The sequence below is a fragment of the Prunus dulcis genome, unplaced genomic scaffold (assembly GCF_902201215.1).
Source record: "Prunus dulcis unplaced genomic scaffold, ALMONDv2, whole genome shotgun sequence".
NCBI classification, from domain to species: Eukaryota; Viridiplantae; Streptophyta; class Magnoliopsida; order Rosales; family Rosaceae; genus Prunus; species Prunus dulcis.
In genome coordinates, this window is record NW_023010009.1 from 126,474 (window position 1) to 152,208 (window position 25,735).

Sequence of the window (25,735 nt, forward strand, 5' to 3'; positions counted from 1 at the left end):
TTGACTGTGGTTTGTGTTTAACTTTGCCCATTGCCGTCAACTCCATTGCTAACCCCGTCAAAATTGCTGACGTGGAGGGATAATTTCATCTTTTCATCAACTTCGCAAATTGTGGAGCCCACCTTTATTCAAAGAATTAAAAAAAAAAGATGCAAATACTAAAGAGTACTATGGTTTAAGGGGATTCGAACCCCTAACCTCCAATACCTAATAAATGATCTTTACCACTGGAGCAAGTTGTATTTTTGAGTAGTCTTTGTAAAATGATGATATTCATTATATTCTTAGAAGAATTTAAAAAATGCTATACTCTTCCTTCTCCATCAGCCGACTTTCTACTTTTTCTTTTCTTTTCTTTTCTGCTTCTTCTTCTTTTGGGTCTTCTTCTCTCTCTTTTTTTCCTTCTTCTTCTTCTTCATTTGAAAGTCATATTTGGGGAAGATGGGTAAAGGATAGTTGGGATTGTGTAATATGGGGTAGGGTATCAGTTAGCGGTTGCAATTTGGGGTGGGGGATCAATCGGGGTGGTTGGCTAAGGCCGGATGTGTTGGAGCTAGCGGGGTGCAGGTTGGCTTTTTGGAGTTGTGTGGTTTGGGGTGGGTGTTTTGGGGTTGATGAACGAATGTGTTGGAGGTGATTAGGTGGAGGTAGATGGTTGTGTGGTGGTGGGGTTTGTCCGAGAGGAGCATCTATGGGGATAGGGTGGGTTTGTGGGCTGAGAGAGATGGGAGATGGGGATTGTTTGAGTGGGTTGATTTGGTAGGTAGGCTGAGGTCGCGATGGGGGTGCAAGAAGGTGGGAGAGGTGGCGGTGACATCAAAGTGAGGGCTAGGTGGAGATGGCTGGTATGGGTGGGGGACGAGGTTGTTGGTTAATTTTTTTAAAAATAATTTTTAATGTTTAAATTTTAATTATTTAAGAGAATTTTTAATTATTTATAATGTTTTTATGCCATATGGGACAAAAAGATGAAATTACCCATGCCACCTCAACAATTTTGACGGGGTTAGCAACGGAGTTGACAACATGGGGCAAAGTGAAACGCGAAACCACGGTCAAATGGGGTTCATGGGTCACTTTCAGTTTTAGAGTGCAAAGTGATATTTGACCCAAATTTCAAGGGGCATTTTAACTAATAAACCTAAAAAGAAACCCTAATCCCTAAAAGGTAACAAGCTACCCCCATTTCAAAACTTACCATAATTTGGCTCGACTTCTCCTTGAGGTTGACAAACCCATGCCATGGCCGACACGATAACCCTAAATTCAGCAAGATTCTCCTGCACTCAACATTATTCTAGGGCTTTTTTCAGTTCGAAATGTTTCTGCTTCAAAAGCTGAGTGAAAGGGAATTAGGTGATTAGGAATTTCAAGCCACATTTGGGGATTAAGGTTGAGGGTACACCAAATTTCAACACATGTCCCACAAGTGGGCTAGAAACCTAGAAATTATCCCCATCATCTTTTTAAAACATTCACCCAACACGAGTTGAACACACAAGCAAAAAAAAAAAAGCCACTTCGGATACACCACATCATCACTTAACGACTCCAATGATGGACTGGGTAACGACTGGCCAATTTGTAGGTTTTCCAAGAGTTCAGGTATGTGCTTGAAAATTTTAGATGGTTGTATACTTGCTTATAACGACCCCTAAAGTTTGGGTACTAATATGTAGTTTACCCTAAATTTTTTAATAAATTTTTAGTTCACATAGAGTATATAAAAGTGGATTCTACCTACCATTTCAACAGTTATCATTTAACACACATATTAACAGTATGACTAACAAATATAGTTTTTTTTTTTCCCCCATAACTAAGTAAATACTTACGTGTGTGTGTTTTTCATAAACTTGTGCATCATTATTTCATTTTAGAACCTTAAATGAGCGAGACTATTATATTAAATTAATAAATTATTTAATAATTTTTTAGTCCACGTGAAGCACATAAAAGTGGATTCTACATTTAGCACTCATCAGTTATCATTTAAAACACATATTAACGGTCCGACTACCTAATATACTTACGTGTATATTTTTAGTATATGAGTTTGTAGTCTTCGGATATCAATTTAAAACCACCCAAAAATATGATGTTTTTACGTAGTGAATCAACAAATTTATACCTTTTTACTTTCGTTAAAGGAGTCATTTTTGTGTATCAAATAATATTTCTACATGTCTTATGTGTAATACCAAGCCGGAACATACAAAAATTTCTTTCATTGATGATGCCCTCGTAGGAAAGGGGTTTCCTGGGCGAAGGGCTTTAACAACAGATCCTCCCCACACCAACCCACTCTCTCACTCCCTACCATTTTCCTCAACCTCTCTCTCTCTCTCCCCCCACTGTAGATACTCCCAACTTTCCACCAGCAACCGCCGCAAAAATGGCGACGGTGGACTCCTTAATCCACATAGACATCACCACACTCTCTCAATCCGAGCTCCACGCCCTCTCCCTCTGCTCCTCCTCCTCCTCCTCTGCCTTCAACCTCTTCGGGGCCCAAGACCTCGTCGTCCCCAAAATCGACCGATCTGTCTTCAACGAGAGCGCTGGCTCCCGCCGCCAGACCTATTCCCGCCCTCGCCGCTCGCAGTCCGATGCCTCCACTGGCCACCGTCGCCGCGTCGCCGGCCTCCACGCCACCCCCAAGCTCTCCCCTGTCCCGCCCGACGACCCCGAGCGCAACGAGAACCACGCCATCATCGCCCACCTCAAGAACTTCATTTCCCAGGACCCCAAATTTGACCAAATCGACTTCGAGGCCGCCCATACGGCGTCGTTTCCCATGCTGCTGGGCCCGAATCACGAGTTGAGGAGCGGAATTGTGGGTTTTGAGGGGAGAGAGGACGAGGGTGTGAAGAAAAGAAAGCGGGGGAGGAAGCCGAAAGTGAAAGTCTTGAGCATGGAGGGTGAGGGCTATGTGGGTATGGAGATGGTGAACAAGAACGGCGCTGCGGTGGACGTTTCGGGTTTGGCGAATGTGGAAGACCCTTTTGGGGAGGAGTTGAGGAGGAGGACTGTGGGTTTGGAGACTGAGGAGCAGTTGTTGGGGTTTATGAGGGAATTGGGTGGGCAGTGGGGAAGTAGGAGGAAGAAGAGAAAGATTGTCGATGCAAATGAGTTCGGGGATGCGTTGCCGGTCGGTTGGAAGCTCTTGTTGGGGCTTAAGAGGAAGGAAGGACGTGCTTGGATATACTGCCGCCGATTCATAAGGTTTTACTTGCTTTTTTTCTTCTTCAGTCACTTATACTAGAGTATGCAAAAATGTCCATTGCTTTGCAACCATTGAGGTCTACATAGTTCTTGTTTGAATACACATACATATTCTTTTGGTTAGCATAAGCATTGACTTTGCTATGGCTATTTTTTTATGCTCTGTTTGTTTGAAAATTTCTTGTCCTCTGTTGATCATGGGAGTCTTGATTGTTAGAACTTTGTATGCATTTGCTTGTAGGAGCTCTTGGGTTTAGAGCTTTTAGTTGGTATGCTTATTTTTTTTTGGCTCGTTGTCACTTGAGAATGCTTCTCTTCTTTGGTTACATAGGTTATCTTAGCAGATCATCCTCGAGTAATGATGATCAAATTAGAATTATGTACCCATTATCACTGTCACTTACTAAAGAATTCTTGGGGCTATAAAGAGAGTTTCTGCGATATGTTTGGGATATGGTCACTTCGAGCTAGCATCTGCATTTTCTTGGTTGGTTGTAGAACTTGGCAATGACATTGAAAGATGTTCAACGAAGCATTAATTCTGAATAGTTTGCTAAAGGCTAAATTTTTTTAATTCGATGGATATTGATTTACCAATAATTTAGTATAACTATGTAGCATGACAATCCATTCAAAGGAGATGTGGCAGAACTAGAGAAAGCAGAAATGTGGGTAGTATATCTGAAGAACATGCATAACTAGTTAACGGGTGGTTATTTATATTTGCTTTTCAGCATTTCTTCTACTTCATATCCTGTATTTTTGAGCTCTCTCTCTCTCTCATAGTTACAAGTTACTTGATACTTTCCAGCCCTACTGGACAACAATTTCTGTCCTGCAAGGAAGTTTCTTCATTTCTCCACTCCTTCTTTGGTTTCAATAATGTGCGACAGCCAGATGGTCATGGGGGTGAGAACCTTCAGGAAGAGTGCATATTGACTACTGAAAACGTAAGTTTATATTTGTTCAGTTGTTTGGTCTATTGTACCTTGGTTTATAAATCTTCTTTAATAAGCTTTGTTTGGGGTGCAGCAGCATTCTGATAAGGATGGAGGCCGAAGGCAATATGTGAATTCCAGCTCTGCTCTAGTCCTGTCTACTATATCTAATGAGCGTGAGAAGGAAGTTAGCTTATCAGGAATGGAGAATCTTGCAGAGGTTCAGATACATGACCTTTTTGAATGTCACAAATGCAGTATGACTTTTGGTGAGAAGGATTCATATTTGCAGCATCTGTTGTCCTTTCACCAGAGGACTACAAGGAGGTATAGACTTGGTTCTACTGTTGGTGATGGTGTGATAATTAAAGATGGGAAATATGAATGCCAGTTCTGCCATAAGGTATTTCTGGAAAGGCGTCGCTACAATGGTCATGTAGGGATCCATGTTCGTAATTATGTGAGGAGGGTGGAAGAATCCCCAGGTCCAACGACTGTTCAAAAGAGAATAGAGTCTCCAAGCGGGGAAGGTTTTCCTTCAAGGATTTCTAAGATGGATGCTTTAATTGAAATTGCCCAAAACTCTATCCTAGAAACCTCAACTGCTGGACCTAATAATGAATCAAAATGTGGTCCTCCTGCCAATTCTCATCAAGAAATGAACATAGACTCCCCCCTCAGTGAACCGGACCTGGAAGGTAGCATGATTGGTAGGACTGCTTCCGATCAACATGACAGTGAGCATACAATAACTGATGGAAGTATGGAGGAAGCTGACGATCCTATGGAAGTTGTAGATATTAAGATGGATTCTGGTATGAATACAACTTCTATAGAGAAAAATGGCAAACCATCTGAAAGTTCTTTGGAGAAAGATGGTTTGGTCTTCACATCTGATGAGTTAGAGAAGTCTAGTACCAACCAGGATGGAGCTTCTCAGTGCCTGATACATGCTTCTTCGAATGACAAAATTATTTCTGAAGTTGTAGGCAATGAAAATTTGAATTTCACAAGTACATTAGAGCATCCCAATGCCGTTGAACTCAGTAATAACAAAAATAGTGAACCTGCAGTTGAGTTTGGTAGCAGCAATGATCATGGACCAGCTGATGATACTTTGATAGAGCCTGTACGCCAAGCTAATGAAGAAAATGAAATCCAAAGTGGGATTTCTGACTCCTCAATGTCTCTGGTGCAACCATTGGTCTGTTTTCCCACATCTAATGCAATATTGGATAAGGTATCAACAATTGCTGCCATATTTTGTCTTTTTGTGGTTTCCCAATACATTGAATACACCTTAGTCGTGTTTAAAACTTTTTCTTCAAAACTAAGACTTAAAAATTTGCTAAAGAATTTATATTTGAAGAATATATCATGTTCTCTTTCCTGGATTTGAAGATTATGCTGATCTGTCCAAAATGTAGCAATTATATGAGTCTATAATTTTATCATTCTGTTGGTATGCTTTTCTTTTCTATTTTTGCTTTTTGCTTGAATTTGTTTCTAAGTTGTTGGTATGTTGGCTGTGAGACTATTTAGTCTAGTGGCTTTCGTATGGTTTTTAATTTTATTTTGTCTGTTTCGCTTATCAAAATGTTTGATTGATTATTGTTACTTCTAGTATTGCATTAATATGAACAGTAGAAAAAAGGAAATGGATGCTATATGCTCAACACACAGACACTTAGTGCCCGTTTGACATTGCTTATTTGTGGTAATAAGTGATTTTTAAAAAATTTTGAGAAGCTCAACCCGTTTGGTAAACTGTGAGAAAATCACTTATTGTTAAAAATTGCTGTGAGAGAAAGCTATAAAAGAAAGCAGCTAATGAGGTGCTTTCATTTTCTGATTATACAGGAATCAGTTTCGAAAAGGCGCTGTGTTTAATGATTATGTAGCAATCATTTTCTGATTATGCATAAAATCAATACCAACAACACTTTTAACAAAAATTTTACCAAACGCCAAACTGCTTTCTCTCACAGCTGATTTCTCTCACAGCAAATCTGACAGTGATTATTTTCACAGCACAGCAATGCCAAACTTGCCCTTATAATAATAATTCTCTAATGGAGATGTCATTATTTTAAGAAAAGGACTACAATGTGGGACCTACCAGACGGTCTCATGATCCAAATAATTTGGTTTTCAGTTTCAAGGACTAGCGTTGCAATAGGTTTTAGCCAAATCAGAAACTCTTTAGTCATCTAAATGTGGTGAAGTAGATAGATGAACAAAGTCTTGATCATGATGATAAACTAAAGAGATTCTGATTTTGAGAGTTTGAAGAGATGATGCCTGAAAAAAAAGCCACTCAGCCCTATCTCCAAGTTGTTGATCGGAATGTGATGTGCCGGGTTTGGTTACATGGTTTAGACCCCTAACTAATTATATGTTTTAACTGTAAATCAATTATCATGCACGCTAAAATAGTGATATATTAGGGCCTGATAACCATTTCAAATTTAGTTTTTAGTTTTCATTTTTTGTGCTAGAGTGTTAGATGAAAAAGAGGGAGAATGGAAGTGACAATGAGAGTGAAGATGGGATTGATTGGGAAGATGAGAGGGAATGATGGGAGGGAGGAGTAACAAAAGTGAAAACTAAAACTAAAAACTGAAATCTATTTGAAATTGTTCTCACTTTTAAGTTTTGTTTTCACTTTTGTTACTTATCCCTCCCATCCTCCCCTCTCATCCTCTCTCTCAATTTTATCCTCACTCTCATTCTCACTGTCATTTTCCTCTATAATCTAGCATAAAAAATGAAAACTAAAACTAATATTGAAATGGTTATTAAACGGGCTCTTAGTTTGTTGGCAGGGACTCTTCTTTGCCATGCCTATGTTCCTTTATTCTGTGATATTTACTTTTGAAATTTGATTTTGTTCACTGTTTTGATTGGCAGGGGGAGCAGCATGTTAGCAGTGTTGGCCAGAGACATAACCATGAAACAGGGTTTGAGGAGCTGAGGCTGGATGAAATAGAACCTCTGAAGTATGGTTTTGCACGTGGGCAAGAATCTCTTACAATGCAGGAGGTACCGATGGATTTGACAAATAATGCAGAGATGGAAAGGGCATTTGGCTCCTCTGTTCAGTTTGAACAAGAAGAAGTCATGCTAAGCATGGCTGCAAGCCATCAGCTTACATGTGTATGGTGTGGAGTAGAGTTCAACCATGAGGCTGCTGATTCTGAAATACAAGCAGATTCCGTCGGTTTCATGTGTCCAGCCTGCAAGGCAAAGATCTCTGGGCCACTCAATGTATAGGATAACGATGTGCCTGTGAATTCCAATCCACTCTAAACAGTGGCGTCCTATCATTCCATTGTGATTATTGTCATGGACGTCCGTTAATTTTATTTCCGCATGTAACCTTGCTATTTTAGAATGTTACCCAGTCCTTTTTTAGTTCTCAACCATAAGTATCAAATCATCTTTTACTTTAACCCTTTTCTGGTTTGGCTGGTATTGAAGTTGCTAAGGCCCCATTCGGTAACGTTTTAAGGGGTGGTTTTCATTTTTAGAGAACAAAAATCAGGCAAAAGCACGTTTGGTGGTCCAAAAACAGAAAACACTAAGAATGTTTTCATAAAATAAAAACAAGTTCATGTGTACTTGTAGAAAACAGAAAAAAGTTGTTTTCATAAAAATAACTCACATATTATTATTTCAAATTGTACTACTAGACACGTTTTTATTGTTTTTGTTTTCTGAAGATGTTTTTTAATTAATCTACCATATGCATTTTCATTTCCTACAAATGAAAAATTCGTTTTTTTGTTTTCATTCTCTGAAAATATTCTAAAAAAACATTCTTCGAAAACGTTATCAAACGGGCCCTAAGTTTCTAGTGTGAATTGGCCTCACGAGGTCTTCCTATGTAAATGTGGATCTCAAATTTGGATAATTCGAACCCTGTAGCCACATTGCGAAGTGGCCCGAACAATGTGATACCTTTTGACTCTTAACACAAGGGGATCATGGTTTGTTCATCTAACCCTCACCCATCTGGCAACAACAGGCACACTCGGTCACCTTCATTCATCACTCCGAAACGACGGCGTATCACAGCTCATTCTCATGGTGCCGTACTTAAACTCCAGACCATCTCCTTCCTCCTCCCTCCTCCCTCCTCCTCCTCCTTCTTCTTCCATCTCCACCAGTGCTGGTTCCCCAGTTTGATAGATTGAAGAAACAGTGTAAAGAGACAGATGTACAAGGAAATCGGATTTCTTCCATGGTAGCGTGCCGCCGATAACTTTGCACGTAAAGTAATCAACTTTATTTATGCTTTTTTTCTCCATGGTTGCAGTAATGACGTCGTAATTGAATCGATTCTGTTATGATTTTGGTTAATTTATCTGAGGCTTTTGATTTACAAAACCAATGCCCTAAATGTTGCAGCTGCTGATGTGAAAACATATTTGTTGACTGCTATTAGTGGAGGCTTAAACCAGCAAAGAAGAGGGGTGAGTTTCTTGATTGAGCTATAGATGCATATTAATCCAGTAGACGCCCATCTTAGTTTTCTTCCATTTGAGGCCTAACTTATCTTTCTAATATCTTCATTTAAGGCTTAAAGTACATTGTGGTTATGCATTCAGATTCCAAATGGCTTCTTTATTAGTCTAATTTTGATTTGTTATTTCGTTTAGGCATCTGATTATAAGTAGATCCTGTATAGGACTTGTTGATAGGACTTTGTAACTTTTTCATTCCATGAGTGATAAGACTGGTTTGTAATCATGCATGTTTTTTCTGCTGATTCAGCATCGTGTGCTTCTTTCTTGATTCTGTTACAGATAACTGATGCTCTTGTTGTAGCTTATATCTTGAATGCTACTCTTCTTGTTCTCAAGCTGGGCCAGAAATTATTTTGGAAGGATTCCAGGTCATTTTCACCATATCACAGATACAAAACTACTGTGAAGGTCCATGTAAGCAAAACTGTATGTGGATTAATATTCTTATTCGGGTATTTGGTGCAGCAACTTTGATGAAATCTTTGATGTAGACTGGTTTATATAATCTCTATCAAAAGATGTTGAAATCATTAAACAGCTTCCAACAAAGGGAGGAAAACCAATGAGTCCATATAGCATGCGTGTCCCAAGGAAGGGCAATGCAAAATGCTAACAGAATCGTTTAGTGCCTGTTCTTAATAAAAATATTGTAAGTGTCTTTTAGGAGAACCTACCACATTTTTGTAAAGAATTTGTTAATTATCATATGCTAGTGTATATAACCGAGGAAGAAAAATTTCCTGTGCCTGAATGATTGCCTTTTTGGGATATATAGAATTTACAGTTGTTTGTTATGCTTTCTAATGTGTAGGGTGTTCAGCTCACAAAGTTTGATTACAGGCTTTCAAATAAATTGGATTCAAATTTACAAAAACTTAGGTGTAGAGCAAATTATCATGCCTTGAAGTTTAATGACCTTATTAATGAAATGGGGAAAACGTTGGTTGACAGAATGAGGATGAAAAGCAAGCATTTCATTGCCCTGCATTTGAGGTAAATTGCAAATAAATAAAAAATTACCTGCTTGAGTAATTTTTTTTTTTTTTCCCAAAAGATACATCTGTTAGGTACTCACTATAACCCAAGTTTCTTGATGTTCCTATCTTATGGTTCTGTGTTTAAAATCTTAATGCAATTGGCATTTGATTTATGAGAAACGTGCGCAGAGCTAAAATAAGAAAGAAACTCAAGGCTATTAAATTTCTTCTAATGGCCAAGATTAATGCAAATGCTTTTTGTACGTCTGTTTTATGTTCGATTTGTATAATCATAAACTTATCGGTATTCATATTGTTTGCTTCAATAACTTTTGGCTCTTTATTGAAGTCGGAATGTGTTCTGTATATTAACCAGGAAAGTTATTGAATATTCGACTAATGTTTATTATACTTAATATCATGTTCATATTGTATGGAAATATTATCGAACGGGTTACTGCATTATTTTTCTTAGTAGAAAACTTGCTTCCTGAAAGGTTTGATTTCGTGGGTGATTAGGCTTGTCACTTTCAATCTTGGCTATCTTCCTGGGGGAGACAAAACAATTATCAGAGTCAGAAACAACACTGAACAAGGCATTGGAAGTTGCAAAAAGGATTGTGGTGCCTGGAGGTCTTATCAGTTTAGTGGTTTATGTGGGGCATCCTGGTGGATGGTAACAGTTCTGTTCTCAATTTTTATTTTTATTCACTCTGTATGCTAGTTTGTGCTCCCTGGTTTTTATTATGTTCATTATGCAGGTTGAGCAAAACCTATAACAATGGCTTGAGTAATTTTCGTTTAAGATACTAGAATAAATAAATAGATAAAGTTGGATAGTTAGGCCAATATAAGCTCAATTAAGTTCCTCCCAAACTACGCCTGAAATATTTTGCTTCTTATTATTAACAAAGGAATAGTTCTTTTGTAGCTAAAAACAATGAGTATGTTATAGCATGGGAAAATTGTTTTGCCCTATTTAATTTGAGTGTTTAGTGGGAGCATGACTTCTAAGGAACTTCTTGTGCAATGAAAGCAACAGTTGGAAGCTTGCCTTTTCAATCAACCCCATTTTATTTTATTTTATAAAGTCTGGTAGATGAAGCCATCATTTATGCTTCCCCTTCAGATTGGTTTGGAATTGGATTAAGATATACGTGGTTAGTTTTAGGTACTAGAGGAGTGGGATAGGCTGTTTGGATTTTACGTTCTGGTCTTGCTCCGAGAGGAGAGAGGGGGAAGGGGAGAAGGAGAGTGAGATTGGAAGTCTTCTGTGACTAGTAAATTGGAAGTCTCGGACTCTTGTTAAGTTTGTGCATTTTCAAAATGAAGAATAATCTGTTTTTAGGCTCAAAACAAATAACGTGGATTGAATTCTAGGACACCGATGCTACTGTAGATCATAATAGAAGCTTTCTGCTCATGTTCCAGTCAGGGAAACAGAAGTGCAGTATCCAAGATTGTGCTTGATTAGTGAAATTGTTATTAATATTGATTTATGACATTGGTGATTGAGTTGGAGATTTCCAAATTGGACAATTCTTATTGCTTTGCTGATATGGATCCAACATGCTTTGTTTTGGCAAAAAGAGTCCTACTTAATGTACATTATTTGTTCTTTTAGACTTGATACGTATAAGTTTAGTTTTGTCATATGCTCCTGGCTTGCTTGTTCTAACTGTGGGCACACATAAGGCGGAAAACTTTACATGTAAGGCTTTGCTGATGTCTTGAATGATGTCATTCAATAGTGACCTGTTTTATATAATTTGTATCTCTGCTTTATAACTACATTTGATATTTGGGGTTATATTGCATGCAGGCAAGCAACCCTGACAAGGTACGAAGTGAATATAAATCATTCTCAAGGTAAAGTGCTGCCTAGTGTAAGAGTTTCAGATCCAGGTCTTCTACTTAAACCTGACGAACCAAATTTGGTATGAACTACATCTTTGAATCCCTGATTGCATCTTTGAGGCCAAAGCAGAAAAAATGCTAAACTACATACAGTTTAAAAAATAATAATAATAAAAAGTCGAGGCTTTATGAATTAGTTGACTATTCTTTTTATTTATTTATTTAATTTTATACTTTTATACTTTTTGTGGAGTCTTTTTCTCTTTTTTTTTTTTCAAAGTTCCCCTAACTTGGCACAGATGCATGTATGCACGTGTGTACTCAGAACACAAACTCCTTTATAACTCAAAAGAACGGTCGCAAATGTTAGTTTTTAACTTGGAAAAATAAAATAAAATTGAAAGTTACTTTTGGGAAATGTTGAACTTTTATAATGAATATGGCTTCAGTGTAGAAGGCTTGATAGTAAATAGAAAATCTATATGCTGGGGGTTTTCTGGCTAGCTAAAAATGTGTGAGAAATGATGAATCCATCTGATTGCAGCCTATTTAATGTTTAATACCTTCATTAAAAAAAGGTTGTTGACAGTGCTTTGACTATCTTGCAGATTATAATGGCAAAACTAGCAGGTGGCCCTAGTGAGAGAGATCAGCATGCAGGGATGGATGAGGACTAATTTTGTGTGTATGACAATTGACTATCTTTGCTTGTATTGCTCTATGTTAGGGATCTTTTGTTCCATTTTAGTAACAATTTTGTTTAGGAGAAAAAGAAACATATTGCAGTTCATGCTTTGTAAATGCCACTCTTCTATTATGATGGACACGTGGTATGCCCTTGTTGGGTAGGTTTTGGATTGAAACCATGGTCGAGTGCTTGAGCCATGTTTAGTGTGAAGCTTGAATGGATTTTCTTTTATGTTGTATTTGGCCCTTGTCTTTTCAAGCATGCCAAAAATCATCCTAGTTTTGTAATATGTGGTTTGTGTCCAATTAATTTACTGTGGACCTTGCATTTTTGTACCCAATATTTGATAGCTGCCTTCTTTTGAACGAAGATTCATTGAGGGAGAGAATTACTTTCCTTTTGAATATGAATCGATGTGCAACTCCAACTATCATTTCAAAGGTCAACATCAATTCATGCTAATATAAGGATGGATAACAATTGTCGTGTCCATGAGATTTGAATTCAGGATTACTTTTCAACGAAGTGGAGACTCTGTTATTAGACCAAATGGCCATTGACATACGATATAATAGCAATATTAGGCCAATACATGTACACTATAGAGGCAATATTAAAGCAATATAACCACAATACGATAGCAATAGTATTACAATATCACCTATAAAAATATAATTATTGTCCACTTATTGCTGATTTTTCACATGTTCAGAAATTTTGTTCTCTCTTAGCTCACTCGGCTCTCTCTCTCTCTCTGGCACATCTCTCTCTCTCTCTTTGGTATCTGTCTATCGCAGCTCTCTGTCTCTCTGTCTCTCTCTCTCTCTCTCTCTCTCTTTGCTCTCTTTCTGTAGCGCAGCTCTCTCTCTGTCTCTCTCTAGCTTCGTTCTGCCTCTTTCTCCCCTTATTCGCTCTCTGTCTCTTTATTCATACCTTCCTTTTTTTGTAAATTATTTTTTAGTTGTTATTATTTTTTAAAATAATTTCTTACAATGTCTTACGATGCAATTATGATGCAGTTGACTGCCTGTTTTTGAAAGGCACGTTGTTTCTTTCTCCTCCTCGTCTTCTTTTTGAATGCAATATGGCCCAAACCGTAAACCCATTGATGAGCCGTAGTCAATATACATACACTAGAGAGGCAATATTAGGGCAATATAATGGCAATACGATAGCAATAGCATTACAATATACATGCAATACGATGGCAATATGCATACAATATGTATACAATACACAGGCAATATTAGTACAATACACATGCAATAGGACAGCAATATTAAGTCAATCTACATACAATACACACACATCCATTACAGACTACAATTTAGACATGGAAAATAAATCGCCACCGAACCCTAACAATACTATCCCAAGAAGCAAAAATTATTTCTTTCATAAAACTTGACAATTCAATTGTTATTACATAGTCAACCAATCTTTGCTCTATTACATACATACTTCCTACCTATAATTATAAATAATGGAGAGCTCACAAATTCTACTAATTTGATCTTAACTTCATCAATTTGTTCTTCGTTGTATGAGTTAGCTCTCCCTTCTTGCACATTTTCCAAGCTTGTTCTGTTCTCCTCCCGTGTAGCAATATCAGCAACAACAGGTTATCTACAGATCTGAAATCATAACTGCAGATGATTCTCAATTAACAAAGAGGAAAACCATTTTCTTTTATAACTTTGGTTCTGAAATATATAACAAAATGCAAAGACCTTTGCTTCTGAAAAGGAGCAAAAGTTTGTCAACCAATTCATAGTAAAAACGAAGAAACTAGTGAACCTAACCAGAGAAATGCTAACCTGCAAAACCAACTCCAATACTTTAACCACATCATTAATACTTGAGATTTTCTTCTCATGGATTATGATTAGAGGATTTTCCAATTCCTATCAGCACATACACAAGTTTGAAGATAATCATCATCAAGCAAAAAGGGACTTGAGGTGCTGCTAACTTTAACAAGCAGCCCTCTAACAGTTTCAAGACATAGTTATCACTGAGTCAAACTAAAACTTACACATTTCTGATTGTTCTGGTTGGTGATGAAATAAGGGGATATGTAGCCCCTATCTAGCTTCATTCCCTCAACAACCTCCAACTCATTGTCCAATGTTTTCCCATCCTGCAGAAATTAACATAGTGTGAAGCTTACATGTTTTGGGTATCATTTGGGAATAAAAAACTAAAATAAAATTATTTGCCCTCCAATATATTTCTGTAAAAATTTCATAAGACCCATACATACCTCACTTTAAAACAACAATAAAAAGAAGCTGATATCATCCAGATTTCAGCCCTTGCAATAAGGTAACTACACTAATATGCCTATGACAAATCTGCTGACTAGAAACAAACATAGGCAAATAAAGTCGCATACCCATCAGCACAGCCACTGTCCAGGTCGTGATGAGATACAAGCCAATAGACGACCACCACCAAATTGCTCTTCCAAATGTTGGTCAAGGGTGCAAATCTGTTGACACTTCTCCAACTTTCTTACTACATGGTTGTTCTTCTTGTCTCCAACTTTCTTACTACATGGTTGTTCTTCTTCACCTCCTCAGCGACGGCAACAGCAGCATCACCTTCCTATCAAACAAATAACACAAAATGTCATCAAAGACAGTAAAGTTCATTGCGCATTTGTGTGTCCAAAAGTAAAGTTCATTACCAGAAAAGCTCCTTTATTTCATTTTGCAGGCATCGTATTCTTGTTGATCAATATAATTAGAGGACTTGAGCTGCTCCAGTAGGACTACCACTGACTCAATTCGCCCAAACAAGCAAGCACTATGAGATCCTCTTGGCAAAACTAGACAACCAATAACCATAACACCCAAACCCTGTCACGAGTAGTGACTCTCCAGATTGCATGTGCATTACAGGCCACTGCCGCCCTCCATCTCAGCATGCAGGGAAACTCAACCAATTCTTCCAGCATGTGTACTTTGTCATAGATAGCATCATCCTAGCAGACAGAATCTCATGTGACAATCAAGTTCCATTTTCCAATTTTTTTTCCAATTTTTCATTATATAGCTAGAGACAACGGGGCAGATCAGTATGCAGGTCCCACAATGGATGACTGGTCTTCGATGTTGATTGCTGCTTCAGAATCTGGCTTTCCTGGTTTGACCTCTTCATTGAGTGTAAGTTTTATCTTGGGTGACAACCTCTTGATTTCCTCTATTGTATAGATAAAAATCTTCCTTACCATGCTACAGAACTCACTGCAACAAAAGTACACAGATTTTACGGGATGAATATTCAAAGGCATGAAGTTTAGATTCATTAACCTAATTACTTATGGCGGAAGTTCATAAATGGGATGGATACCCGAAATTTAAAATAAATAAAAAAAAGCTTCCTACCTGTGATGAGTATATCAAACACAAGGCTTGATTAATTACAATTCCAATGCAGACCTCATTCACAAAAGTTTGAAATTACCCATTATGAAATTAAACATTTGTGAAACATTTTGCATTGTCAGTTTTATCAGATTGAACTACACTTAGTGAAGAAACAATTTTTGTTTTAAAGTAAGAAAAACCAAAATCCAAAATTGGCCAAACCAGTAGCAAAATTAAGCTCCATATCCATCCCATCATCACAATTATCACAATGATAAAAATCAAGCATTACCCACCAAACAAAATCAAACCCATCAAACCAGATCAACCAAGATCACAAATAAGAAAGCACAGAAATTGAGCTCACCTGAGCAGCAGAAATCCTAAGCAGAGCTCTCCTGACTCCAGAGTCCATAGCGTCAGAAATCCCCATTTGGATCCTCATTAGCTCACCCACCGTCATACCCCGCTTGGGCTTTCCAGGTCCCGACCTGGACCCACCGGACCCAAGACTCTTCTTGGAGCCCCAACCCGGCGATTTGAGACCCAATGCCTTCTTCATCTTGCCGGCAGCTACAGAAGTGAGGGATCTCTGCAACGCCAGCGAGCTGTTGAGCGAGTTGGCGTGCTGGGTCGGTGAGTCCAAGTGAGAAGAAGCGAAAGACGATGTGAAAGCCAGGGCCTTTCCGGTGGATGTGTGGTAGGCAGCGACGAAGATCTCAGTGGAGCAGACAATATTATCGATTACGACTCTGCAAAGCAAAAGAAGCTGTGGTCGGTGGAGAGTTCAAAATTTCTGAAAATATGATATGGGTGCAACCAGTAGACAATAAAAATGTATTTATATGTGACAATTTTAAAATTTTTGGAGAGGGATGGTATTTTGACAAAAAATTATAAAATGGGTGGTATTTTGAGCTATTTCCCTATATTTTTTTGGTCTCCACTAAAGAACAATCTTTATAAAACATAATCCACATTAGAATAGTGATCATTTCAGCCAATTGTGTTCGTATAATTATTTGATAAGAAGAAAATGTTTTCATGGTTTCGATTTAATTGATTTATTGCAAAGATGATCTTTTAGTGGACACTTTGAAAATACACAGTTTATATATATAGTCCTCTTTTATTGAGGCATTTCTCAAATGATTTTATTTGAGGGACACCCTTTAGGGTTCCCTATAAATATTTTTTTCAACGATTGAAACCACCTATTTTTTTAAGTCTACATTCATAAATCATCCTTGCAAAAAAATTAGAAAAATCGGAAACCGTTTTTGATATCCAATTGTGTCCTACAAAATCAATGATCATGGTACTTCAAGAAAGTACTAAAATTTCAATAATTCAACTGAGTGGTTAAATGATATCAGATTCAAGTGATTTTTTTGTAGATATGATCTTTGAATGAGTATCTACAAAATAGATGGTTTCGATTAGTGAAAATACAATACGGAGTGGGCCCTATAAGGGTGTCCCTCAAATAAGCTTATTTGAGAGATATCTCAACTAAAGCTCTATATATATATACAGTCCTTTATATTGAGGGACACCTTTTAGGATCCCCTGCAATTTTTTTTTTCAATGATCCTAATCATCTAATTTTTAAGTCTACATTTATAGATCATCCTTGCAAAAAATTAGAAAAATCGGAAACCATTTCAACATCCAATTGTCTCCTACAAAATTAATGAACACGATGCTTCAAGAAAGTACTAATATATATATATATATACAAAAAGCTTTCATTGAGGAATCCTTCAAATAACTTTAATTGAGGGACACCCTTAAGGTCTCACTCAGCATTTTATTTTGCTAATCCAAACCGTCAATTTTTAGATAATCATTCAAAGATCATCTCTATAAAAAATCACTTAATCCAATATCATTTGACCACTCAATTGAGTTATTGAGATTTTAGTACTTTCTTGAAGCACCATGTTCATTGATTTTGTAGAACACAATTGGATGTAGAAACGGTTTTCGATTTGTACCTAATTTTTTGCAAGGATGATATATGAATGTACACTTAAAAAATAGATGGTTTGGATTGATGAAAAAAAAAATTTGTAAGGGACCCTAATGGGTGTCCTTATTTGAGGGAACCCTCAATAGAAGATGACTGTATATATATCCGGAAGTCCGCACCGTGCGCCATTGTAAACAAGGAGAAAAATAGGGAGGGGTAGTAGAAAATACATGGTGTTGGCATGGGAATAACGTCTGGGCGTCTACATAGGAGAAAAAAAAAAATATATATATATATATATACATACACAGAAAGCTTCAATTGAAGGATCTCTCAAATAAGCTTATTTAAGGAACACCCTTGTAGAACCCACTCCATATTGTATTTCACTAATCCAAACAGTCTATTTTGTAGATATTCATTCAAAGATCATCTCTACAAAAAATCACTTGAATCCGATATAATTTGACTACTCAATTGTATTATTGCAATTTTAGTACTTTCTTGAAGTACTGTGTTCATTGATTTTGTAGGATACAATTAGATGTCGAAACAGTTTCCCATTTGTCAAATTTTTTGCAAGGATGGTCTATGAATGTAGAATTTAAAAAATTGATGGTTTGGATCGTTGGTAGGAGATCGTAAAGAGTGTCCCTCAATAGGAGGGGATTGAATATATATACACACACACACACACAAAGAGCTTCCATTGAGGGATCCCTCAAATAACTTATTTGAGGAACATCCTTGTAGGACCCACTTTACATTGTATTTCACTAATCCAAACCACCTATTTTGTAGATATTCATTCAAAGATCATCTCTACAAAAAATCACTTTTATTTGATATCATTTGACCACTCAATTGAGTTATTGAAATTTTAGTACTTCCTTGAAGCACCATGTTCATTGATTTTGTATGACACAATTGGATGTCGAAACATTTTCTAATTTGTTTAATTTTTTGCAAGGATGATCTGTGAATTTTTAGACTTAAAAAATAGATGGTTTGGATCGTTGAAAAAAAGTTTGTAGGAGACCCTAAAGGATGTTTCTCAAATAAAATTATTTGAGAGATCCATTTTTTTTAAATTTTTTAAATTTTATTTTAAAGGTATAATCTTCTCATTTAAGCAAAGCAGTAACCCGCTTAATTATTGGTCCAAATTCTTGGCCGCACAAGAGAACAAAGTAAACAAAACAGTTCAATCAAGTGGTGTCATCTTTGTCCTGAAAAGATTAAACAAACAAGAAAACCTTTGGGCGAATATGTTCAGTGCGTGCATTTTATGAGAAGATATTGGCTTTTCGCCCTGAGCGTAGTGTAAAGAAACCGAATCCCCTGTGTGACCCTTTGCCCTTTAACATGTTTAATATTTTTGGCTTTTGTTTTCAAGACGATAAAATCAGAATAAAGAAAAAAGATAAGGGCATCTAGTTCTTCTTTCTTTATAACATGACAGAATAAAGAGAAGTGACCACATGCATGCTGTTTGATTGGACAGATACTAAGACTTTAACCCTAATTATTCTATGGATTTTGTAGGAAACAAAACGATTTTCAACTGTTGAATTCATCAATTCACGTATTAATTTCCAAGCTAGAAAAGAGAGTACACTCTCATGTAAGCATATAGAAATTTGGATCCACATGTATTTTCAGTTCCAATGGGAGGTGGACATGCATGCTTGATATTGACAATATGGTCTATGATAAATGCCGCGTTTTATATGAGATTTTGTGTTCGGATCTTCCACTCTCATTGTTGCTTGTATTAAACAAAAAGTAGATTAATCAACCGACTGCCTTTAATCTGCCATATTAATTATTAATTGTACCTCTAGAAAGTCAATGTTGTAGCAATTCATACACATTCAACATAAGGCCCGGAATAAGGTAGAATTAAGATGCTCAACGCCAACCAAAACGTCTCCACGGTTGTGATTGCTTGTTCACAATAACTAAGAATAATCCCAGATATGATATGAAGCCTTTTCAACCAAGCTATAGTTGTGTCCAAACTGGGGCCATCCATAGCTAGGGTTTAGCTTGTTTATATATATATTTTGCTTAAAGCCTCATTAATTGGCGTTGTAGCCTTCAACATATTAGGTATATATCAGTGATCATATATGGAAACCACAACACCAATCACATGCAGCGATTCCTATGATCACCAAGACACACAAGAAAGCTGCATCCGCAGCCATATAATTGCTTGCGGTGGAGATGCAGATCACAAGGACAAAGGAGGTGAGCGTGGCCTGAGGAAAAAAGTAAAGAGGTTTTTTCATAGCAAGGCTTCATCAAACAGTTCGGGTGTTAATTCATCAGCAGTGGCCATGGCCAGTTTTGAGACATCTTGTCGAAGGAAGTTGAGGTCGGGGCCCTCTGTCGTGATCCCGGCCTCCCCGGCTGCAGCAAGTGGAGGATCGAACAAGCGTGCACTTCTTTGCGGGGTGACATACAGTCATCAGCATAGATACATGCTCAAGGGCACTGCTAATGATGTGAGTAACATGAAAAACTTGTTGACTAACACCTTTGGTTATCCTGCCGAATGCATACGCATACTTTCAGGTAATTAATTAGGCCCCAAGTTAACTATTATCCATCTTTATTTATTATATAAGTGGTTCTACTTAATTAATGGAAAAGAAAATGGGAAAAGAAAACAAATTGTTATTGAATTGGGCTTGAGAAGAAATGATTCCTTACGAATATCCGTTAGGCGACACTTTTTTATTTTATTTTTTTTTTAAAGTCACAAGTAGGGGGAAAATGTGTAGGAGGATTTAAGGGAGAAATGAAGGAGAACTTATTGATAAGTTTAGAAGATACTATCTTTATTCACTCACTCTATCTTTTGCTCCCTACTTTTCCTCTCCTATTGTAACCTTCCATATGCATAGCATGTATATATGATGAATTCTAGTATAATTGATCTTCTAATGTCAGTCTGTCTTTGTAATAACATGCTTATATTTTCATACCATGTATCAAACTATACAATTGATTAAGTTGATTTTTACTGTATGGTCGGAATTTACAGTCTAACAATATAAGATTGACGAAAGAACTGTTAACCATGCGTTTAGTTAAGAAATTGCTAGTTCATCATGTGCAGCTCACGTGCTCTTTGTAAGAACCCAAAACAAAATATCTAAAAAGAAAGAAAATATCTAAAAAGTAAGGAAAATATCTTTTAGTAAAAAGACCTTGCATTACTAATGGGGAAAAATTTTGCCCTTGCATTATTAATGGGGAAAAATTTGACTTTTTGATCGAGAAAGAATTTGGGAATTCCGCTTGCGCCATTGCGTAGAGCACGGCGAAAGGAGTCCGTAGACACGGAGTGGGTCCGAATCGGAGTTGTAACGAAAAAGTTATGGTCAAAAGAGTCTCAGTGGCATAACCGTAAATATTTCGAAGTTGCATCTATATAAACCCAGACTCTGCGTGAAACGGGCCACCGACTTCCAGAAGGTGCTGGCGCCGCCTCCGAGCTCCAATGGCCACGGGACCGGTGGCGTTGGAACCGCCATCGAGTCCCCTACCTTCTCCAACCGACGGAGGTTCGTTCGAAGCTACCTAAACTTCCAGCTCGAAGTTCTCCTTCGTTTCTCCACCAAATCGATCGAGTAAGGTATGGTTTCTCAGCTATTTTTCGTGTTCTAGCTAATGGGTATATGGGTCTCGATCGATTTTAGCTCTAAGGGGTTCGATTTTGAACTTGAAAATTCGGCCGAACGTCGGCCCTTCGAAACTACTGTTTCCGGTCACTTTTTGGCGGTGGTCCAAGAACAAAAGTGACTCCAAATGGGGTGTTTTACCTAGGGCAGGAGTTTGGAGTCTTGGTTCCGAGATTCTTCGGCCACCCGAAATCGCTTTGGACACCCGATCTGTCCCGCGCGTGTGGCGGCGCGTGGCCCAGGGTGGTGGCACGGCTCTGGCCAGTTTTGAGGTCCTCGTGTCGTCACGAGCGCGTGGGATTTCGACGGATCACGAATCGGAGTCCCGGATACTCCGGAATCGCGAACCCTGGGGCTAGGGTTTGGATTTTCAGCGATAACGCGATTTTGGCTAATCCGACCCTCCGTTTCGGACCAAAATCGCAGAACATGGTTCCTTCTCTGTAAGGAACCTTTAGAGGAGCCCAGATCGGCCATCGGAGATCGTGGACCAACGGGGTCCCGGATCGGCCGAACTGGCAGCTTACTGCTTATTGAGGGTTCGGGTCTATTAAAGCCGGTTTAACTGTCCAAAATGCTAAGGTGGGCATAGGAGTAACCTGAAACGAGTGCGCGTATTTCTAGGAGTCGGGGGCAGGGTGTTTAGTTGAAATTATTTTTATTCAGCAGTTTACTAACTTAATCTTTCGGGATAATCAGGCACCAGGAGCCCGACAGAATTATAAAAGAGATCTTCGAGGGATCGAAGTAGCTCGGACCATCTGTGAGTGGACCTTCTTTCATAAAACAGATTTCATGAATGATTGATGTGCTTTTATATAAATAAATTTTATAAATGAGTTTATATTGATTTTATATAAATAAGTTTTTAGAAATGAATTTATTTGAATACGTTTCTTTATTTGATCTTGAGTAAGTTTTATTACGGTTCTGAACTTGATCAGTACAGTAACAGTTTTATAAATATGTGCTGCTTATTTAAAAGTCATAGAAACAGAGTTTGAGGTTGAAATCAGATGAGACAGCAGCACAATTTGAGATTTCAGTTTTAATCGGATTTTCTAAAGGAATCTATTTTAAACCCACCTTGTACCCATTTTCTTTATGGTGATTACCCAGAGTCGGACCGATGTCTACGGACATCCAGTCTGATTATAGTTCAGTCAGTGCACTTGACTTTGCCTCACGAGTTTCGGGGACGCTCGGACCGTGAGTGCCAGGATTTGCGGCTCGGCAGACTTGGTGTCCCGAGACCTGCCAGGATTGCGGCTCGGCTGACTCTGTGTCCCCGAGACCTGCCAGGATTGCGGATCAGGCTGACTACGGTCCCCTGCATCCTGCCAGAGCGACTCGAGCTGACTTGGTGTCACCGAGGAATCTGCCGGCGGGACAGGTTGATCATAGTCCCCTGATTTCGCCAGTTTGCGGCTCGGGTGGACTGCGTGGCGCCCGAGACCTGCCAGGGAATTGACGGATATAACAGGGGTACAATTAGGTGGCAGTTTTAAAGGATTTTAAAGCTTTTACTGCAGATATTGTTTACTCATTTTTTTTAGTAAATTCAGTCGAACGAAGTTTTAAAGGATTTTGAGCTTTCTTTTATTCAAGGATGATTTTCAGCCATTTTATATTGGTCTCTCAGTAATTGCACATGTGTATTTTTGGTATTTTTATTCAGTATACCAGTTCTTTGATTCTTCCAGGCAGTAATATCTTTATATCAGATCGATTATGTAAGTTTCTTCATTAGTATACAAATTCATGCTTATAGAATCTTTTATATGGAGATATAGTTAAATTTTCGATGTATATATATCCCTAGTTATTTCAAAATGGGGGAATTATATTTTAGCTGGATTTTAAGAATCTCACTTTTTGTCCACTCACAGTTTAAAACTTGTTTTTCGCCCCCAGGTTGTAGAAGTGCATAGGATCCACCACCGGGCCACTCTTAACCTCCACGCTTCAAAGTCAGGTAAAGTTGTAGAAATTTTCCTGAAAACCCGTGAACTTTAGAAAATTGCTCTGATATCGAGTTTATTGGAAAATTTGAATCTGGCAAATTTTGGTTTATCCTATTCTGGCAGTTGGGTGGAAATATTTGAGATTGTTTACAGGTGGAATTTTGGGACTGGTCAAAATACAGGGGAGACTCTGCCGAATTTTCGGCAGAAGTCTAAGGCAATTTTAAAGAGAAATTGAAGTAAGAGGGCAAAAAGTTCATTTGTGCCCGACATTCGCCAGGTGTCGGAAACGCACAGGACTTGGCTCGAATTTCAAAGTGGAAATTGGGTCGGGTCCTGTCACTCTTTGTTAAGTCTGTTAGTGAGGGTTAGTTGTATTTGTTAATTTGTTAGCGTGATATTAGGAGATAAGCACTGTACTAAAGCTGAGCTTTTACTATTCGTTCACACATAATCAGAAATACAGAATTACAAGCTATGCTCTTTCTTACATTCTCTCTTCCTTATTCTCTTGAAATCCCTAAATCTCAACCTCTTCTTCTTGTTAAGAAGAACATGACCATATATATATATATGGTGTTTTCGGTGCAATTAAATTACCAAAATGGATGCAGAAGATGATCCGGGTGCCCAAGATTTGATACCAACGAAGAAAAACATAGAAAATTCTTTGAAATGGCTTGTGGAGGGCTGCAAATGGGGAGATTCCTTGGTATTCTACTTCTCAGGGCATGGCTTACGGCAGCCTGATTTCCAGAACGATGAGATTGGTGGGTATGATGAGACTATTTGCCCCGTTGATTTCCTGAAAGAGGGCATGATCCTTGACAATGATATCAACAAAACCATTGTTTGGCCACTCAAGGCGGGTGTCAAACTCCATGCTATTGTTGATGCTTGTCACAGTGGAACAATTCTCGATCTCGAAAACGTGTACAACCGAAAACAGTGAGTACTATATGATATACTAGTTAATATATACATTAATTTGCGTAGATATACTTATGAATATGATATACATGTGTGCATATGTGGGTTAGGCGAGTTGGTTAGAGCAGTGAGTCCATTTCTTTGCACCCAAGTTTAAATCTCATGTAGATTAGATTAATTTAGAGTAATTTAGGTGTTACTCCCCCACAAATTAAATATAATTAGTATAAGGAGTTAGCATTTAGCAAACCCCAAAGGGGTAGAGAACAGTACAAACAAAGCCGAGCAAAAGCACTGGCCAGAAAAAGTGATAATAGGGTTTAGGTATGCATTTGTGGGGTCTTCAAAGTATACCAATTTGAAATGAACCCCAAAATTGGGGGGATTTATGTAGTTGATCCTAAATAATTAGGACAGTTTTTTATTAGTTGAGTTTAATTTGCAGGAGGACTTGGATTAATAATCTTCCTCCATCTGGTGCTAGAAAAAGCCCTCTGTTTCTCTTCACTCTCCGGTGGCTTTGCTCCGAATCTGTGGTCCTTCAGCTCTCAGTCTCTCCTCACTCAGCTCCGACTGTCTCTTCTCTCTTCCTCTCCCAGCGACAGGTACTGTTCATCGGCATTTTCTTACAGTTTAAGGGTTTCTCTGAAGTTGTTTTAGGGTTTATGCATTTCTCTGAAATTGGCTGAGGGGTTTGTTCGAAATTGGTTGAAGGTTTAGGGGTTTCGCTGAAATTAGTTTAGGGGTTTGTTCGAAATTGGTTGAAGGTTTAGGGGTTTCTCTGAAATTGGTTTAGGGGTTTCATCGAAATTGTTTTAGGGGTTTGTCTGAAATGATCTGAGTATGATGATTCCTTGTTTCAAACAGTGAATGGGTTTGTTCTTTGTGGACTGATGCTTGCTGTTGTGTTGCTGTTGCTATTGCTGTCGTATTGTGTTTTTTTGCTAGTGTATTGCTAATGTAGTGATGTTGTGTTGGCATTTTAGTGCAGTTGTATTTTTAGTTTTAGTATGGTTTTATTATGGTTTTTGTAGCAGTTATTGAATGGTATTTGGTGGCTTAGTATGAGTCTTTATGAGCATTGCATTTAACCTTCTTAGAAGTCTAATTGGTATCTATTTTGTTTGTTGAAGATGATATCTAAAGTGTAAGACAATTAACCTGTGTATGGTGATTTCTTCTCTGTGGATCATTACCAAAAAATACTCGCTGATTATATTTTACGTAGAAAATGTGGCCATGAAAAGAATTTGTGGCTAAAACTCCATGATGGAAGCAACCATTTTGAAATATCTTAAGCAAACTGTTGGTGGCTTGCTAAATTCCTTAATTTTTTTCTCTTTATCTTCCAACGAGGTAGTGACCCTTCACATTACACTCAATTGTGCAAAGGATTTGCATGGTTGTCTGATGGAATCGAAGAATAATTTACATAGAAAGAATTTCCTTTGTTATCGTTCGAAGTTTTTCATATATGAAAGAAACTTCTAGATTGATAAAATATCTCAAGACAGAGTTTGACAAAATCAAGTATTGTATAAATATTTGAACTTGTAAACTCCCAACCATATCATACTTTTTGTTTGAGAATA

At 37.9% G+C, this 25,735-nt stretch overlaps 3 protein-coding genes across 4 annotated transcripts; 2 read left to right on the top strand and 1 right to left on the bottom strand.

Moving 5' to 3' along the window:
- The first annotated feature begins 2,228 nt into the window (after positions 1 to 2,228).
- Positions 2,229 to 7,615, top strand: LOC117612436. Of its 2 annotated transcripts, none has more exons than XM_034341122.1 (4): positions 2,229 to 3,225; positions 4,037 to 4,175; positions 4,258 to 5,403; positions 7,074 to 7,615. In XM_034341122.1, exons 1-4 carry the CDS (start codon positions 2,396 to 2,398, stop codon positions 7,434 to 7,436), a joined length of 2,478 nt encoding a protein of 825 aa, XP_034197013.1. In that variant the 5' UTR covers positions 2,229 to 2,395; the 3' UTR covers positions 7,437 to 7,615. The 2 variants fall into 2 exon arrangements, with proteins under 2 accessions (XP_034197013.1, XP_034197014.1); XM_034341123.1 differs by having other exon boundaries at positions 4,261 to 5,403.
- Positions 7,616 to 13,792: 6,177 nt separating this feature from the next.
- On the bottom strand, positions 13,793 to 14,936 carry LOC117612433 (chaperonin CPN60-1, mitochondrial-like). The gene is made up of 5 exons (XM_034341119.1): positions 14,931 to 14,936; positions 14,768 to 14,821; positions 14,250 to 14,354; positions 13,945 to 14,118; positions 13,793 to 13,860 (listed from the first exon to the last, which is right to left on the bottom strand). The coding sequence occupies exons 1-5, from the start codon at positions 14,934 to 14,936 to the stop codon at positions 13,855 to 13,857; spliced, it is 345 nt and encodes a 114-aa protein (XP_034197010.1). The 3' UTR covers positions 13,793 to 13,854.
- Positions 14,937 to 19,451: 4,515 nt separating this feature from the next.
- On the top strand, positions 19,452 to 24,718 carry LOC117612434 (metacaspase-1-like; the record flags this gene model as incomplete). Its single annotated transcript, XM_034341120.1, has 3 exons — positions 19,452 to 20,137; positions 23,828 to 24,161; positions 24,589 to 24,718. Coding segments are annotated over exons 1-3 (912 nt in total), but the record flags the coding sequence as incomplete, so codon positions are not given.
- Between the last annotated feature and the right edge of the window lie 1,017 nt (positions 24,719 to 25,735).